Source organism: Pundamilia nyererei, unplaced genomic scaffold, assembly GCF_000239375.1.
Source record: "Pundamilia nyererei isolate P.nyererei 1_Seehausen unplaced genomic scaffold, PunNye1.0 scaffold00115, whole genome shotgun sequence".
In the NCBI taxonomy this organism is placed as follows: domain Eukaryota; kingdom Metazoa; phylum Chordata; class Actinopteri; order Cichliformes; family Cichlidae; genus Pundamilia; species Pundamilia nyererei.
In genome coordinates this window covers 1481506-1500534 of record NW_005187516.1, presented here as the reverse complement: position 1 = coordinate 1500534, position 19029 = coordinate 1481506, and the positions used below count along the sequence as shown (strand labels likewise).

Sequence of the window (19029 nt, the reverse complement as noted above, 5' to 3'; positions counted from 1 at the left end):
TGTGTGTTCAAAGATGCTGTTCTCCATCGCATCTATGATAACTCTTTGTTACACGAAAGCTGGCGTTTTTCATTTTTTTGTTTTTTGTTGACAAAATGCACTTCTCCCTTTCCACCAGGCGGCTCGGTTGCGTGAAGACATCCACAACATGGGCAGCTTGTACATGTCTGAAATCTGCACAGAGATGAAAAATCTTCGCTCTCTGGTCAGAGTGTGTGAAATCCAGGCCACACTGAGGGAGCAGAGGTGAGGCAAATGGCTACATTTGCATAGACTCACCTGTTAACACACATGCATTTTGATTTACATTTTCTTTTTTTCGCAACTGCAGAATCTTGTTTCTGAGGCAACAGAGCAAAGAGCTGGACAAGCTGAAGAACCAGAACTCCTACATGGTGTGAGGACCTGACCCGAGAGGAACAGGCTTGGATGGTCCGATTGAGACAATTAGAGAGGGAGGAATAGACACGGACAGCGAGCTGCTACAGTTTATTCCTCCTGCAAGAGCGACTGTTAGAAGTCAGTAACTGACAGTGAAGCTCCGTCATCCTGAACATGTCTTTTCTTTTTAATATATATATATATATTTTTTTTCTTTTCTCCATTGTCCACTACATAAATTGCTCAAACCGACTGTTCGCATGTCGGAACAGCTAAAAAAAAGTGGACAACGGGACCTTTTTTGGACAGCACCTTTTGGACCACGAATCTTGGATTGTGTGTGTTGTATTGGGTTAACTTGTTTTCTGGTGTGTTTTGATGTGTAGTGGTCAGGAAGAGAGTCAAAATGAACTAAGACAAACCCTCTTGTGATTGGTGTGACACTTCTGTGGGTGGGGGGGAGAGCGATCGGGTCCCCTTCCCAAACTTCTGAAATGAACTTTGTCATGCACTGCGATGTGTGGCTTCAGTGGCAGTGATGTTACTGTTATTTTTCTTTTTCTTTTTTCTTCACCAATCAGTGGGTTTGCCAACCCATTTTGTCTTAAAGCTGGTTTGTTTTACATGTCACGAGATTCACTGAGATCTTTGGCCAGACCGAAATGACAGATGTTTTTTGTCCCAAATGATGGGATTGTTCCATTGATGCAGAGTCACTTGGAAGACATGGCTAGTTGTGTAAAAAGCACTTTGAAAGCTGTTTTGATGAAGCTTATGTTATTGGACCTAGGTTGGCCACAAGTACATCTGAGGTTGTTTTCCATTGGTAGCCCTGCTGGCAGTTTTCTTCCTTCTTTTCTTTTTAAATTGTAAAATTGTCAATATTTTGTTTCTGTTCCAAGTCAAATTGGGGACATGTTCATTCCTTACAAGCAGCTTAGCAGGAGGTTGCATTAAAGAATAGAAAAGTGACTGAATTTACAGTCCCTTAAAGCTAAATTATTATTGTGCTGGAGTTATTACATCCTTGTAGTTGTAATGGAAAAGCTTGACGAAGGAAAATTTTTTTTTCTGTAAGAAACTCATGTTTTGGTTTTGTTTGTTGCTGCAGCCTTTTTATCGACTGACTCTAGACAGGTGTGGTTACTTTTTGCGAATGGTTCATTCGCAATGAGAGGGCATACTTTTATATGGCCATCAGATTAAAACTGCAGTCTTACACTCCAACAGTTTAAAAAAAAAGTTCCTTTGTTTCCTGGTTATTTTTTTTTTCTGTGACACGGAATAGTTCCCACAAGATCGGATGTGCACAATTTTTGGGGTTTCGGGGTGGGGTCAGATTTTTTGGGGGGGGCTTTGTATTCCATTAAATATGTGAATAAAATATTATGCCACACCCTTTGCTTGACTTTCACTGACATCTCAAGCATGCCAACAGAATATCTTCAGTATCACTTTGTAAGCAGTTAACAGACGATTGCCTGTTTGAGTACAGCTGCTGACCACCAGATGGTGACAGTGAGCAATGTTACCTTTAAACCTAATCCTGCCCATGTGATCGTTTCTTGCTGGAATCCGTCATGTTAAAAGAGAAGAGGACTTGGAAATTTTGAAATACCTGGCCTGTATTACGTTTCTGTTCCCATACCGGGGCCATATATCCATAGTACCCAGCCCTTAGATAACCTGCCACACTTTGCTTTCCCTTGCCAGGGGTGTTTCCACACTTAACAAATGGCAATTAAACTATGTTAACATTTGTATATTATAATTTAAAATAAAAAATATAACCTCAAAAATATTCATAAACCCTCTATTTACATTAAAGGCATGAAACTCTACAAATCCCAAATGACACCTAAAAACTCAGAACAGTGTCGCCCCACCAAACTTGCTGCTTGGTCTCTCCCAGAACCCTTAACTAGTAACCTTTAAGAGCTTCCTTTGTCTGAAGCTGGATTTTTGCTTCAAGAATTGAAACATTTCCATCGTGATCTTTGCTTGTGTTGTGTTCCCCATGCACACAGCTACCACATGCTCAGAAAACCAAAACCTAAAGAGTGTTTTCATGCTTTCACCAAGTATCTCATGCACTCTATATAGAGTATTGGGCCTTTCAGTCCCACTTCCAGAGGTGTCCAACTAGCCATGCAGTCTGCCTTTACAAACATTGGTAAGAAATGGGTCTTTTCAAAGAGCTCCGGTAATGTAATAGGATCCTTTAATTACAACAAATCAACTGGTGAGATGTCTTCCCTCTTAGATAATCTATGATCAGCTGTAAGTGGTGTCATTGCAAAGTGGAAGAGTTTAGGAACTATAGAAACTCAGCCACAAAGAGACAACCATGTAAAACTTCAGAGTGAGGTCACATGCTACACTCTGCTGACTCGATAACTGCAAAGCTGCAAAGCCCCTCCAGCATTAACATCAGCACACAAAAGCCGTGTGCTGGGGTTTCAAAGAATGGGTTTCCCTTATGGAGCAGCTCCTGTAGGTGTAATGTGTAGGTGACCCAGTACTTTTGTCCATGTAGTATAGTTCATATATAAAAAATCAGATTTATTTTCATTTAGAGACCAAAGCATTCACAGCAGCTATACGAGTGCAGATAAATCCAAATTATTCCTTTAATTATGTCTTCATCCTAATCTGATCATCAGCTTTACTGTTCAGATGTAGGAACACATTCTTATAGTTTCGCAGTGGTCAGCACTGGCCCCTTTGAGGTTTCCTATCTTTTTTATACACTCCTGGTCTGCTCATTGTGCATTCAGGATTTCCACTCGATTTCATTTATTACCATTTAGTCAGTACAAAGCTCGGCCTGCACCCGAGCCTTTTTCTAGCTGATACACCAGCAGCTAAATGTGCAGAGATCACCAAATTTATCTGCTGCACGGGTTCCATTTGTTCTCATATACTACATGCTGCTGTCAGCGCACAGAGGGCATTGCTCTCATTACCAGTGATGCAACATCTTTTTTTTTCTGTTACACTTAATCACAAGTTTATTAAACATGATTAAATATTGTTGTTTCAGTACATGGTCTATGGCTCAGAGTGGCTCGAGACGGAAATAAAGTTTTTTAAAATTTTAAATCTTACAGGGTCCATCCATCTCATTCAACTCTTCCAGGAGAACAAGACTGCAGTGTGTCTTGGTTGAAATAAATCCTGACCTGTGTGCCGTTTCATTGAGTTAGTAGTGAAGGCTGTGGCATCTAAACCACTGACTTCAAGTTACCATCATGGCTATTATAATGATCTGTTCCTCCCTCTTTTTCCCCTCATCACTGTTTGGTTCTTGCGTTTCTTTGTCAGTTATATGAACTCACCTCTCATACATTATTTAAGGATCACACTCCTGATTTTCATCTCCTCCTGGGACAGATTCTATGTTATAACTCACCCTTCCTTTCTCATCTTTGTTCAGTATCTTAATTTGTCCTAAGTTGGAAGCTTAATGACTAATCTGGGATTTGTTTGCTGCGCTGAGTAAACAGTGTGTGGACATGACCTCCCAACATGAACACATCTCATTTAAAGCAAAATTAAACCCGCGGTGATACCTTGATGGCAGCATTTTTTTATGGATCCTGCCCAAATGCCCATGATGGCAAACCTTTACCTCTGAACCTCCTGGTATTATACTGGTATTAGTTCTATTGTCATGCATCTTCCTTCTACTTTTCTAGTTTTTCCAGGAAAAACAGCCAGACATGGTAAGCCAACATCAACACCTGTTGATTGCAAACATCTTAATAAATTTACTATGAGAGGCTGTTCAAATGTCCTGCAGGAAAAAAACAGTTGTTGACCCACATGGACAACTGCCATACTTCACTAGAATGTACAAAACAACTCCAGTTTAGTAATTTATCAAAAAACACGTGTTTGCATCATACAACATGAAATCGATCAGGGATCTGAATGACAATGATTAATGGGATCATAAATTCATTAATGATCCGTAGGTGTAGACGTATCTGCACAAAGGCCAATTTTTAGCATCACTCCTATAAGTCTACAACACCTTCTGTTACCTAATGCGAAACTATGATAGTTAAAACTGGCTACGTTTGGATATGAGCAAAGCTCAGAACTGGTGATCAAAGAAGAAAAGACGTTTGGCTCGTTGGTTGTCTGAGGCATCGGCCTTGGTGGGTTGTCTGAAAATGCTGTCGAAAAAACAACTTCCTTTTGTATCTTTAAGAATTTTTGTCTCATTTCAGAACCCAGAGAAATAAAACCATAGTGGAAGTGGCTTAAACATGCATTTTACCTGTAGGCCACCAGATGGCGATAGCTGTTGGTGCAAAAAGACTTCCGGTCCTAGAAAAGTCTATGGGAGAACGGCTTTCTGTCTTGACCTCTGTAAACACTTTTCTAGTGAGTTAATGGACTCAGTCACTCATTCTGGCTCATATTGAATAAAAAAACTGAGTCACTTGGTGATTATATGTTTCAAAAAGCTGCTCATTGGCTAACGACTTGTCAATCATTAGTCATTAGACAATAAACAAGTGCTTTAAAAAAAATCCAAGATACAGTTAGGTGAATACTCATCTCGAGGCTTCAAAGCGACGCTTCAGGATGCTGGAATAACTCACTGGATTGAGGCAACCATAGATCGTAAGGTTGTCGCAAAGGCATGGGTTGGAATCGGGTGTCCCACAACTTTGGATGTCATCACAGCAGCCACAGCAATATTTTACGTGGTCTATGTTATGTCGTTGTTTGGATGAATTATTATAAATAATCTCAGAAATCATTTTTTGATTAAAAAGATGGCTTTTAAAGCAAACACGCACTTTTCTAAATGACCTACAACATTTGTCAGGGTTTCTCTAGTTCGGCCTCTATAAAGGAACCTCTATGCTTTGATCTTCTTCTGCTGGCTCTTCAATTAACTGCGCATCCTCCTCTGCTTTCAAAGTCACTTCCATTGTTTCATCTTCCTGGGTTATACTTGTCTTTGTAGTAGCAACAACATCATTTTTTTTCAGTTTAATTACAGTACAATGGTCTGATCACGAGATTGTTGCTTTTTTCCCCCCATTTTATTGTATTTTGTGTGTGTATAACATGCTACTGAGGCAGGAAAGCGCAGTCTCTTTTTATTTTTCACCTTTGTTGAAACTTGTTGACTTATACTGTAATTGTATATTACACGGATGAACTGTTTTTACACTGTCAGCAGCAATTTAAAGTTTTGCCAGCGGTACTCTTGACAAGATATTGTCCTTTTTGCCCATGAGGCAGCTTAGAAACATTGCGCTTTATATCACTTCTATAACCCAGGTAGGCTTGATGGCTCTCACCGCACACAACCAGTATGTCCCCACACTATGTCATTGATAGATCGAGTCACTGCTGCCTTCGATCCTTTAGTATTCACTTCATACAGTGCAGGTTAAAGATCATCTTCATACTCTCACCTTCTCTGCGGTAAGTTTGTTCTCTCCGGGGTATTTTTGTAGCATCTTCTCCTCACGCGCTTCACTTCAATCAGCGGCCCATCAGTCAGGGTGATTTTTTAAGACTCTCTGCAGTCCCTGTGTCCTAGCCCCCTTTCACCAGCACCGTCCTTAGGGGACATGGGTAATTGTCATGATTACCTGTCATACTATATTTATTGCTGTCACACATTTATTGATGGGTCCCCCTGATCCAAGTGAGCCAGATGCAGGCTCTGTCATTAGCCCTGTTTCTCTGTTTATAGCCCTTTCCCTCCAATCTTCAGTTAACCCTGTTCTCTCACACCCCCAGCATTACACCCAACCCCTCCTCTTCTTATCTCACCCCCTGACATTATTCCTCATTTCGCTCATTTTTTTCCTTTTTTTTGCAGTCACCCACACCCTCTCTCCATCTGTCCTTGTCATCCTCCCCACACTTCCGCTGGCCACTTCCCCCCCCCCCACACACACACACCATCATTGACTACTTAGTGCTCCTCTCCCATCGTCACAGCCAGAGGGCTTTCACTAAAGTCACCGATCTCGCCTCAAACCGAACCTAGCATCGGGGGGTGGGGGATGTCGGCTTTGGTCGACTTTGTAAAACTTTTGATAAATGAGAGAGCTAGCCAGGGCCTTGTAAAGTCGACGTTATTTAGAATGTCATTGAGGCCTGTGAGTTGAGACTGGGACATGCAACATTAGGGAGGTGACTAAATGTGCCTTGAGCATCTTGGTGAACACTGCATGTTTGACTGTCATTTCTACATTATAATGGAAACCGTCGTGGATTGATGGGCTCGAGGTGGGGGCTGGAAGTCCTTTTGTCAAACAGTGCCATTGTGAGCAATAAATTAAATCTTGTGATTTAATATTATAGGCCCTCTGGGAGCATGTAATCCACATTAGCTATGATATATAACTGAGGCAACTGCAACAAATCTCATGATTTGTTTTCTGGAGTAGCATCAGCCCTCGTGGTCTTGTTTGTACATAGTGAAGGATAGTGCCACTGATAAAGCCCAGAAGACATTTTTTACTTAGTCAGCTTAATTTGATCAATAGTTTACTTAAAGTGCAGATAACAGACATTTCTCAAGATTTTTGAGGTTGATGATGAATAAATGAAATGGTTGGGGCTCGATTGGAATACTGAGGATTTGGTAGTCTTTGTGGTTATTACCTAATGTGGCAATCAAGTCTGTGATTCTACACCCACACAGTCATAGCTGGTTTATTTCATTACTTCTTCAGGTAGCAAGAAATCAAATAGCACTCTGCAGATGTCTGGCATTTACTCAACTGATAGATCATCAACCAGCAACTCCTTTGGTAACTGACCATTACAACAGTCAGTAGTAACAGACTGGAAATCTCTGGGATTTCTAACTTCTGAATACGATATAAAAATTATGCCCAAGTTGGGCTGAGTCACGTTTAGCATGCTAAGAGAGATATTACAGGTTTCCTTCTTCCCAGGAATGTTTTCCTTTCCTTTGGGATCCTGAGGTACCCCCAGGCCTTACAAGAAAATATAATTTGTCTAGTGATATCTGCATCTACCTCAGGGTCACCTCCTCCTGGTCATGCCTGGATAACCTTGAAGGAGAGGGGCATCCCAATCATGCCTGAACCACCTCAGGTATCTTCTTTCAACATCTAGAACTCCAATAATAAAAATAATAACAAACTAGAAAAAAGCATTTTCTAGCAAAAAGTGGAAATGTGAATGCTGAAAGCTAAAATGTTTTACCTGCAACGTCTTTGGCCTACAAAAGTCTGAAATAATCGTATAGATTACAATATAAAATTATTAAATATAGATTAAAATATAAAAACTGTTTAAGCAAGGATGTCAAACTCATTTTACACATATATACTGTATATTCACCATACATTCACTGGTCTTAAGTGAAGACCAGTGAATCTCCTCTTGTTGTCAGTGGGAACAAGTACAACTACACATTGAATCGCTCAGATTTCTTAATAGAAAAAAATAGCAATTGCAGACTTTGGCCTTCACAGGCGGGGCCAGTGTATTCTTGGTCAGTGGACACTGACTCCTGGTCGAGGGCCAAAGCCTTCAGTTTTCTCAGCACGGTGTCCACTTCCTCAGACACTGAGCAGGACTTTTCAGGGATTTTGTAACAGGAAATAGGAATGTTTCTTCAAAGTTTTTGTCAAAATAAGATATTTAGAAATTCAGACTATGAACTCTGACAGTCATGTGTAATCGTGAACAAAAGGCAGTGAAATGACTGAAGGTTCCTCCCTGTAGTTGGCTTATAAATACAGATTTCCTGTCATGTATGATCAGTCTATGGACCCTCAGCATGCAGACTGCATTTCTATGAGGTCATAATGTAATAGACAAATATTCTGCAGAAATATGTTTTTAATTTAATTGAATAAAATTTATTTTAGCAAAATACCTGTGTGGTAGTCACTTCAACTTTCTTACAATACCGTGACTTTTTCTGATTACAAAAAAATTGCCAAAAAGAATATCAAGGTCAAAGATTTTCAGCAAATTACAAGTATTTTCAATCAGTGTCTAGCTACTTTGAGTTATTTGTTCGGTTTTTTCAAGTACAAGTATTCATACTTATTTCACACTTTTTTAAGAGAGAAAAATCCTTAATTTAGTGGTGTTGTACTCTAGTCCAAAGCTAGGATAGAGTACTGCTAACCATACAATCTCCAGTACCATTGGACAAGAGTGTAGATAGGACCAACAAGAATGTAACTGAATACATTTACGCGACATGACTTCTTCAATGTTACCTCTGCTGTTGCAGGATGGAGTCAGAATCTGTCCTGTGGCGTCGGAAATTGTGTTAAGTATTTTCCTGGCTTCACTGCATCACACTGAAACATGGTCACAAAACTCTTGGAGCCCAGCAGGATGGATGCACTCTCAAGCACTCAGATTAAAGGCATACAAGAGTACCACGAAATGTCAAACTGGGATCTCAGGTCGGTGATGTGCAGCAACTTTCACAGGAAGACAGACAGACGATGTCCCTCGCCTGTTGTATTAATCCAGATCTAAGGTTTAACCACAAAGGGCGTCCTTAAACAACCAGAAAAACAAGCTGCTGGCCCTCAGCTTGACAAGCACCAACCACTGTTAATTGAGCATGGAAGTGCCCATGAAATGGAGACACGCTGTAGTTTTCAATGGCATCAAAGGCAAGCGTACTTTTTTAACCTTAATTACCACAACTGAGTACCAAAGCTAGACTTTTTGCACATCATAGCACTTAAACTGTGCGATGTCCTGAGTACCCTGGATGTGTAAATAGGCCACTAAATGCTCACAGAGTTGTGATTTCGTTGTAAAAGTTTTCTGCCGTGGACTCGCCATAAAATCTTTTGCCTAATTATTCTTTCTGTTATAAGCAGGCGTTTTAATTCACTCACATTTTGTGCTTTTCTGTAAATTGTCACGTATATAAATCATATATAACTTACCCAAAAAATACAGTTTTAGCTGACTCATCCCTGTGTTACCCACAGTGCCATAAAATCTTTTACCAACAGAAACTTTGTTTCATGAACTATTCGAATCACAACTCATTGTCTCATTGGCAGTGAAACACACTCTCAGAGTTACAATTGCCTTTTTGCCAGTCCCTGTATGCATTTTTTAGTTGTTTTCATTTGTTTGCCAGACTAATCTCTGTTTTTCAGCCTGGGGACTCTTGATCAGTCTGTCTAAACATTGACGCTTCATCTCTTAAATTACTTACAAAGAGAATGCATAAAAAGAAAAACATCTAGTTTGTTTTAAAAGACGTGAATACCTTTATGCCCCAAACCAAAGGTGCAAAAAATCATTATGTTATGTACCTAGGCATACATCCTAGGAATATAGTTTGTGTAGAATTTATAGTTGTAAGACATATTTGCAAAGGAATATCTAGAATATAAGTTAACATGATGTGTACCTGATTATATATACGTTCACTTCTGTCCTCATGCTAGACAGAAAATTCACACAGTCCATAAATCTACACAGGTGCACAGTTAAAGCGGATATAGAAAGTCTACACACCAACCACTGTTAAATTAAACATTTGCTTCAATACAATCCAACATAAAACTGAAATCTTTTTTTAGGGAAAACTAAAAACGTAACAATGTAGAGATCTTTAAACTAATACCTTAGGCGAAGCACCATTTCATTTGATTACAGCCCCGAGTCTATCAACGCGGCACATCTTGACTCACTCTTCTCGCATAAATGCTCCTAATCTGTCACAATGTGGATGTGTTTCCTGTGCACTGCCCCCCGTCAGGTGACCCGGCAGATTTTCAGTTGTACAGTTGTGGTTGTGGTGTTGAAAGTATTTCTCTCCAGCTTCACTAACGTCCCAGTTTCAACAGGAGAAAAACAGCCACAAAGCGTGATGCTTTGCTTCTCTGTGATATCCACAGCATCAGTGTTGACTTGTGGTGCAGTGATGTTGTGTATCTAAACAGACCCTTTTGAATTATTTGCAAAGCGTTTAACTTGGGTCTCATTAGATCACATTTTCCCACATGCTTCTTGAGAACTGGTGTATATTGTTGCAAAACTTCGCTGGGCTTGAATGTTTTTCTTTATAGGAAAAGTTTCTGTTTTGCGTCCCAGCCCAGAAAAGTTCAAAATATGGGAGATGTAGTACACAACCAGTTCTTTGTACCTTTCTCCTGACTGATATCTTTAACAGTGACTTCCCGTTGATAGTTTCTAAGCTTTTTGCAGACCATAGATTTTAAAGTAAAAATCAACTAAGTAAATGCGAGGAGTCCTATTAGAACAGCTGCTCTTTATTGGCTTTTGGAGTCACTTTAACTGGTGGCAGGTGTGTAATGACTACAATTTAACCCAGATTTTAATGTGTTTTCATGTCAGTTTTGAACAGAAGTACATCCCTAGTTATAAAAGGGTGTGGACGCCCAAACCAGCTCATTCCAGCTTTTCAGATTTTACCCCCTTAAAATATTTCATTTTGTTTTTCAGTGTAAATGCGTAGATTATAGATCACATTCTGAACTGATCTATCTTGTTCTCATTTTTTTACATTACAAAAACGTAAAATTCTAACAGTGCTTTGCAGGTTTTTTAAATCCATTAAATGTATTAAAGGTAGAAGAAAAGGAAGCCTTTTTATGAGAATGAAGGTGTAATTATACACTCTCACCACAGGAGGGTGCTGTTAGACCCACTGATGTGGTCATCAACTCCTCTTGGCCTCTGATACAAATATAAGCGTACAAAACATTATAAATTAGTGCCCAACCAAAGGAGAAATTATCATTTAAACGTCGTAATAAAGCAAAGAGAAGCCAAAGCTTACTTTATAGAATTTTGTGGATTTGCACAAATGAGGATCACTAAAGGGAATGAAAGGAAGGTGGTTTGATGTGAAACCAGACAAAGCTGACCAGTGATGTTAGCAAGTCAGGTGATCTCAGAAGGTGCGGTGGTTGTGAATCACACCCATTAAATCCTGACTCCCGATGGAGCATTCATTGCTTGGGCTCTAAGAAGGCAGTCCATGAAAACGTACAAAAAGGTGTTAAATACATTAGTGAAGCAACCAACAGCAGCTATCAGTGCCTCACTAAAAAGAAAAAAAATACTTTTAGGTTTCTGAGGTGCTCCTCAGTTGACTCGATCGCCTTAATACTTTGTTCGTTCTTCTTTGCACTGTTTTGTTGCTATTTGAGTGGTTGTTGCAAACGAGAAGGCGCCAGTCCCTGTGGTCTTGTGTGCAATACTGCTACAGTAAATGGGGTAAGTCACATTTGTGCAGTGGCAATGTAGAGTAGGTGTATTGGCTTGTTAGAGCTGTGTGGGTTAGAAAGATAGCATTGCAATTAATACTGTATTCATGTGACCCAGATGGATAGGTTTGGCTAACATATGTAATGATATTCCTCCTCTTCATTGTTTTTGTGGCTTTAACAGTGGTTTGTATTGATATAAAGACAGTGTAATAATAGATCAGAGGCGAATTTCAACTCTTTTACTTGTTTCTTGCATAGTGTGCTGCTCGTTTCAGCAGCAACTTTTGGTTGTGGGTACACTGACGGTTTTCTGTCACTCTGATTCATACAGAAGACTTTGGATCAGCTGTTTACACAGAATGTGATTTAATACAGTTTGGTGTTTACAAGTGCCAAAGCACTCAATCGCAACAGCGTGACATGCCCAGCAGATATGAATATTTCCACTTCCTCAACTCCTGTCTTATCTTTTTGCCGTGTGTTTGATCAGCTCCCTATAGATGAATCTCTGTCATCTGTTCAGCAGTTGCTGATATCGTGCTGCTTTTAATTCCTAAAGAGTATTAAAAAAAAGCCTCTCACAGCGAGCCAGTTCAGCCTGAAAATTTCATTTTATATTAGGAAAGGACAGATGTGTACACCCCTCTTTGCACTAACTCTATGTCAAAATAAGCGGATGCAGCTAGAATTTAATCAGTTTAAATAATTTACATGGTTGAATCTTTCTTCTAATTGGCTTATGAAAAGGTTTATTCCATCCCTCAGAAAGTGACTGAAATTTTGATTTATCTGGGCGTTTTTATTATGATTGGGCTTTTAAACCGATTATAGTTAAAATAGAAGGCTCCATGTAATCGTGGTGGATGACTAGATCCCCCTGGCATGTAATCGAATAATTGTATAGCATCAAAATACGAACCAAGTATAGGAAACGCATTTCCGTGTGTTTATGTGAGTCACAACAGTGCGTGCCCACAGAGTTGGGCATTTAATTGAGGACTAGGGCTGGTTTCTATGTGGTCAAAGAGAGGTTAGAGGACTTGAGTGCAACATGGACGGTGCAATTAATGATGGGCGAGATCTGGCATTTTCCTAACCTTTCAAGTGGCTGTTACAATAAGGTCGTTTGTATTTTGTTTTCAATACTTTCACTCTACTGTGTCGTCACTAAAAGTTCTGGAATTAGAGTGTGAGAGGTTAGGCGTGTTTCGAAGAACTTCTATCCCAAGTAGGGGCCAACAAACTCATGCCTGGTAAAATAATTTCAATGAGCCCGGAGCAGACAATATTCAGCAGAATTATGTTCATGGAAATGAAAATGGCATCTTAGCCTACAGCTGGACTTTAAATGTTAATGCTCAATAAAAATAAACAGTTGGGAAATCCTCAGTCAGTGTGGTGCACCATCAGATCAGATCAATTATCTTCCAGAGCACAATGGCCAGTCAGACTTACTTGCATGCGAAATGTGGTTTCAAATAGTACCTGCTCGTGTGCAGCTTAACAAGGCTCCGAGGCTTCGCTTTCACGTAGGTTTAAATAAGTGCAAGCTCATGTTTAAAGGGACGAGCAGGGACCACAAACCCAGTGTGACGTCAGAACAAGTAACTAAGAGCCAGAAAGTCAGAAAACACTTACAGCGGGACTTAACCAACATGGGTGCTTTTCATTGCGTTTGACTTCAGCGTCTTTTGTATGAGGAAGATTGTAGTTGATGGATTTGTCTTTGTGTAAATTTATTTTGCAAGTTTCGGTAAAAATCATCGTCATGGCATAAATAAATGTCAGTGAGGTGTGTGATGCACAGTCCAATCAGCAGATTTCCTACATCCGTATGTCCTTTTGATTTCCAGCATTAACCTGGATGATTGAAACTTAAGTTTGCCATTTAGTGATTTAAGGGATTTTAGAGAAGCGGTGTCATCATTAAACAAAATGTCTAATCAATACATGGCTTGTTTTAAGGGTCAATCAAAAGTTTTATTATAATTGTGACCTTACTTCACAGCTTCTGTTCAGCTGTGCTCTGCCTTTCACGTTCTCCTTCCAAGTTCCTTTTGATCTCCAGTTTTCACTACAGAAACGATGGTGATTGGGCACCGACATGTGACTACTCCATTATCCCCTCTCTTTACCCTTTCTTGGTTGTAAAAATTAAACATATTTAATGGGGAAAAAACAAACAGCAAACTTGAGGTAGAATACTATCTCTGAAAAGGTAGTGAGCATTAGCGAGCCAGCGGATTGTGTATTCTGCACTGATGATACACTGCAAATGACACTGTATACGATACACTTAGATTTAAATTTGTTTGAGATTTGAAAGAAAGAAACAAGGCAGAACAGAAATAAAGGGGTTCAATAAATATCTCTTAAGTTAGTTTTTTTTTTTTCAAATGGTACTTTCTGATCATTTGACAAAACAAAACAAAATCCTAATGCTTTTAAAATTGTTCTATCAGCAATTTTATTTGTATTAGCATCCAGTCCTGATGCCAAATTACAGGCTTGCCTCGCAATCGTCTGATGAAGCCATTCTGATTCTGAGGGACACTTAGCAGAGCAACAAAACACTTATCACAGCGTGGACCTACTTCTGCAGAACTGCCTGACATTCGACCTGCTAACTGGATAACACGCATCGCTGAATGGAAATAAAACGTCGAGGCAACTTTAAATTGAAGGAATACTTGCCTGGTCTATTGTTGGAATGTATTTAAAGGAGAAAGGAGAATTGCACCTCTTCAGCTGCCATTGCTTGACTCTGTATGGACATATTATCAATACACTACAAGTAGTCTGCTGGTTTAAATGATTTTTTTTGCACTGCAGAGTAAACAAACGTACTCAGTAAAGTAGCAGAGCCAGCATAAAACTTTATCAGACAGGGTTTGACTTTGCAGGCATTAAAGTAGTCACTTGCTAGAACTCTGCATCAGTTTTTTGCCTTGATGGAGGAAAGTAGACATGAAGAGATACTTCAGTTGTGTTTTTGTTTTTTATATTCTAAATTGTGAGTGAGTATGTCTACCATTTAAAGCTCTAATATTTTCCATCAAACAATGCATTTTCTTCTGCTTTTTCAGAGCTGGGTTGCAGGGGCAACAGCCTAAGCAGTGATGTCCAGACCTTGCTATCTCCAGCCACCTCCTCCAGTTTATCTGGGGGTTCTGGAGGGCATGCCCTGGCCAGCCGAGAGATCTCTCCAGCGTGTTCTGTGTCTGCTCCGGGACCTCCTCCAAGCTGGACATGCCCAGAACATGCCCAGAACACCTCACACAGGAGGTACCAAAGAGGCATTCTAGTCAGATCTCCAAATGACCTCCACTGGTTCCTTTCGATGGGGAGTAGCACCGACTAATGACTAAACTCCTGACCCTATCTCTAAGGGCGAGGCCAGCTACCCTCTAGAGAAAGCTAATTTCTTCCACTTGTATCTGCAACCTCGTTCTTTTGGTCACTACCCATCACTAATCGGTGAGTGTTCATCATTCACGGCAGGGAAGTAGCTCAATTGGTAAATCGACAGCTCTGTTCTCCCCGAGGTTTTGTAGATTTGGAGGTGCTGATTCTCGTTACTCCTGCTTCACACTCGACTCCAAACCACTTCAGTGTGAGCTGGAGGCCACCCCCTGATGAAGTCAACAGAACCACATCATCTGCAAAAAGCAGAGATGAGACTGTGAGGCTACCAATGTAGAAGCCTTCCACCACCTGGCTATGCCTGGAAATACTGTCCAAAAAAGATTATAAACAGAATCAGTGACAAAGGCCGGTCTTTGTCCAACACTCACCAGGCACACAGTCCAACTTATTGGTTTTCATTTTGGTGGATAAAGGGAGGTTGCCCAACCAGTGTGTTTTGTGGACTGGAGAAGGCATTTGGCTGTGTCCCTCAGGGTGTCCTGTGGAGGGTGTTTCAGGTGGATGGAGTCTCCGACCCATTGCTCTGAGCCATTCTGTCCATGTACAACCATTGCAAGAGTTTTGTCTGCATTGCCGGGAATAAGTAGGACTCGATTGTAAAAATGCACTAAAAAAAGCTCCAGTGTGTACCACCACCTCTTTAAATGGCTTCCAAAATTTAAAAAACCTTCTAGAATAAAACCAATTAAACCAATAACTGTCGAGTTAACAATTTGCAATACTCCCTTTACCGCCTGCTTTATCCCAGGTCAGCCTTAGACAAGCGTGAAGCAAAAAGTACGCCCAAATGAGCAACTGCTTTGCAGGTCGCCAGTTTTATTTCCCCATTAGAACAACTAAAAGCGCCATTAATGCTAAGATGACTCAGCTATGAGCAAAGCAAATGTCTTGCACTCCTGAGGAACATCTGGGGAACTTTTATTTATGATTTTTCCACCCATATTCATTCTAATAAACAAGGCTACTGCAGTCCAGTAACAGTCCAACCTTAATCTGCTCTTTAATTGCAGTTCCCTGTTCCTTTTATACATTTTTCTTTCATTAGAACAATTCCTTAAAGAAATGATACTTAGACGTGTACAGTAAACAGAATCCATTTTGCAAATAGTTTACTATAACTCAGTTTGCTTATAATGCTTGCACAATCCGATTTAATTAATTAATCCAGCTCTCAGTATGAGGTCCAAATAAATGTCTTGATGCATGTCAATCATCCAGGTAAGTAAATTCCCAAAAGTTGATTCTGTTTATCTGGACGTAACGTTTTCAGTGGGAGAAATGTTTCATCACCCATCCAAGTGACTTCTTCAGTCTCAGCTGACTGCAGGTTTCCCTAATCTTATAAATGCTGGTGCAAGTGGTGCAAGCCATCACTTGGAGTGCCTTAATCATTGGTATGGTACAGTCATTAAAAGAATAATGCACCAGCTTAATAACACAAAAGGCCTAAAAAGTTTGAAAAGGGATAAATGAATTGTGAGGATTAAAGAAAGACGCTTTCACAACACCTGACCAGAAACACTCTTGAGGAGATAGCTGTGTCGTTATCAAGCATGGCTGCCAGTGGAACCAGGTCAGTACTGCTTATTGATAATGCGACTGTTGATAGAAGCAGCAGGATGAATTCTGTAGTATACAGGGCTGTACTCTCTGCTGAGATTTAGCCAAATGCTGATCTGAGAGTGCTTCACAGTGCAAATGGATAATGACCCAAAGCATACAACAAAAGCAGCCCAAGATGTTCTTTGCTTTGAGTTTCTCAAAGCAAAGAAGCTCATTGAAAGAATTTTTAAAACAATCCTCATATCTAAAGTCATCTTTCATTGTCCATTTGCTTTTAAGCCTTTCAAAATTGGGCACTATGTCTAAAAATGTCTGAAATTCCTGAAAGGTTATTGCAATAATTCTGTCAAACCACCTGAATTAAATCTGAAAGTGTGCGGCTTCAATCATTTCTTTGATGTGACTGAAGTGCAGATTTTGTTTGATTTAAAATCCACTGAGCTGGTGCGCAGAGGCAAAATAACAAATAACGTGTGCGTTAAAATACTTAAGTTGCTCAGCAAAGCAAAACACAATAAGACAAAGGTATAAGCTAATCTATAATAAATACAATAAAGTAAAAATGAACATATATTTAAATAAACATCAACAAAGCAAAACAGAGTTTAAAACTGTTAGCTGACAACATTAAGTGGTTTATTATATGTGTAAAATATAATGGACAGAGCAGTGAAATAAAGTGACTTACAGTCTGTTGTTGTGAGAGTATAAAGTTGAAATAAAATTGCAAACAGCTAAACCTCTGCTAGACAGGAGTGTTGTAATTCAAAGAGTTATTGCCTGAGGTATGAAAGCTGTCCTGTCCTTGTAGCAGTGGAGATCAATAAGTCTGTTAGAGAAAGTACCTCCCTGCATCACCACTGTTTTTATATATTATTAAAGGTGTTCTTCATCAGGGACAAACTTCTTCATGCACCAGCGTTTTCTTCTGTGTTTAAAAAAAAAAAGAAATATGAACCTAATATTGTGAAGCCCCAATTATAAAATCCAAATGCAGAGATTCAAAACTTAAATAAGGAACAATCAGGGCACAACTAACCACAGAACTAGTTATCAGTCAGCTGTCCAGTTACTTTTGCTGCAGTATTTTTTCACTAAGCTCTTTCAATTACTTCTTGATTGCTTCATTTGAAATCTATTGCATTGTTGTTCAGTCTGGTATCTGCTGGGATGAACTATTTTTGTCATTCTACACAGACTCCCATCTTAAAATGTCCAGCTTTATAGGAAATCTTTATAATTTCCATTTGAATTGTACAAAGATTTGCACCCTTAATTATGCGGGTGCGGCTGCATTGAGTCTACTCAAAGTACTTGTTTGGTCTACAGTGATGTGAAATGGAAATAAATACATATATTTTTAAATGAGCTTTAGTATTTGAGACGACTGATCCACCACTGATGATTTAAATACATTTTTTATACATAGATATCATAATAAAGTAATATATATAATTTAGAACTTATATTTGTAATTATATAATAATTATATGTGAAAAGTGAAAGTTCAGTGAGACTAGTATCATACACTAACATTAACAAGCTTTTTAGCTCGCTAAAGTTCAAATGACTCTTGGCTAAAGGGACTCAGCTCATGGCCTTGAGCCTCAGATACATCAAACACAATTTTCTCAGCAAAAGTAAAATAAAAAGTAAGAAATAAAGTTTTGTCCTCTACTTCTGTCAAACAATGTTATTGTGGCGCCCTGAGTATTTTGAGCATTAAGAACAAGTCTCAGATGTGTTCCTTATGTGTTCGTGCCCACCCCCCATCATCTTTTTTGCTATTTGTTGTGACAATAGTTTACATCATAACACAGAGCGAAAAGCTCATTTGCTCCCACCTGATGTGATGTTAGGGCGATATTTAGTTTCGCCAGTAGGTGGCAGTGGCGGCTCAGCCAAACGGGTAACTGGCAAAATAATCCTTCACAAAAGTAACGCAGGCGAGTTATTACAATGGAATCCGCCAGTAACACTGAATTGTTTTGCTGTGTTTCAGGTGAGAGCAATATACGATAACTACATACATTTATGTAAAGTTGATGCTTATTTAACATGTTTGGAGTGTAATTCTTGTTTATATGGTGTTTAATGTGAGCGAATAAGGGAGTTGTTTCACGTTATCTGTGGGTAATGCTAGTAACGTTTGTGCGCTAGCTAAGTCATGTTAGCCTCCTGCATTAATATCGGTAACCGTGTTGTCCCATCAGTAATGTGAAAGGAAACTGTTAGCTGGTTTCAGTTAAAGTTATAGGAAATAGACCAGCCAGTACATGTTATGTTGTCTATTGTTTACTGGTCATTTTCTCTGTGTGTTAAGGGCTGATTAATACATGGCCATTACACGTAAAGCTACAAAAGTAACGCAGGCCAGTTATTACAATGGAAGCCGCCAGTAACACTGAATTGTTTTGCT

At 39.5% G+C, this 19029-nt stretch overlaps 1 protein-coding gene across 4 annotated transcripts in view; it reads left to right on the top strand.

The window, feature by feature from the left end:
* The window catches only part of LOC102214908 (WW domain-containing adapter protein with coiled-coil-like), a 10095-nt gene extending 8324 nt beyond the window's left edge, over positions 1-1771 (top strand). For all 4 annotated transcript variants that reach the window (XM_005741963.1, XM_005741962.1, XM_005741965.1 and 1 more), the window contains 2 exons: positions 119-246; positions 332-1771. In XM_005741963.1, coding sequence (XP_005742020.1) covers positions 119-246; positions 332-401 — 198 coding nt within the window. In that variant the 3' untranslated portion in view covers positions 402-1771. The remainder of the gene's footprint in view (positions 1-118; positions 247-331) is intronic.
* Positions 1772-19029: the final 17258 nt, after the last annotated feature.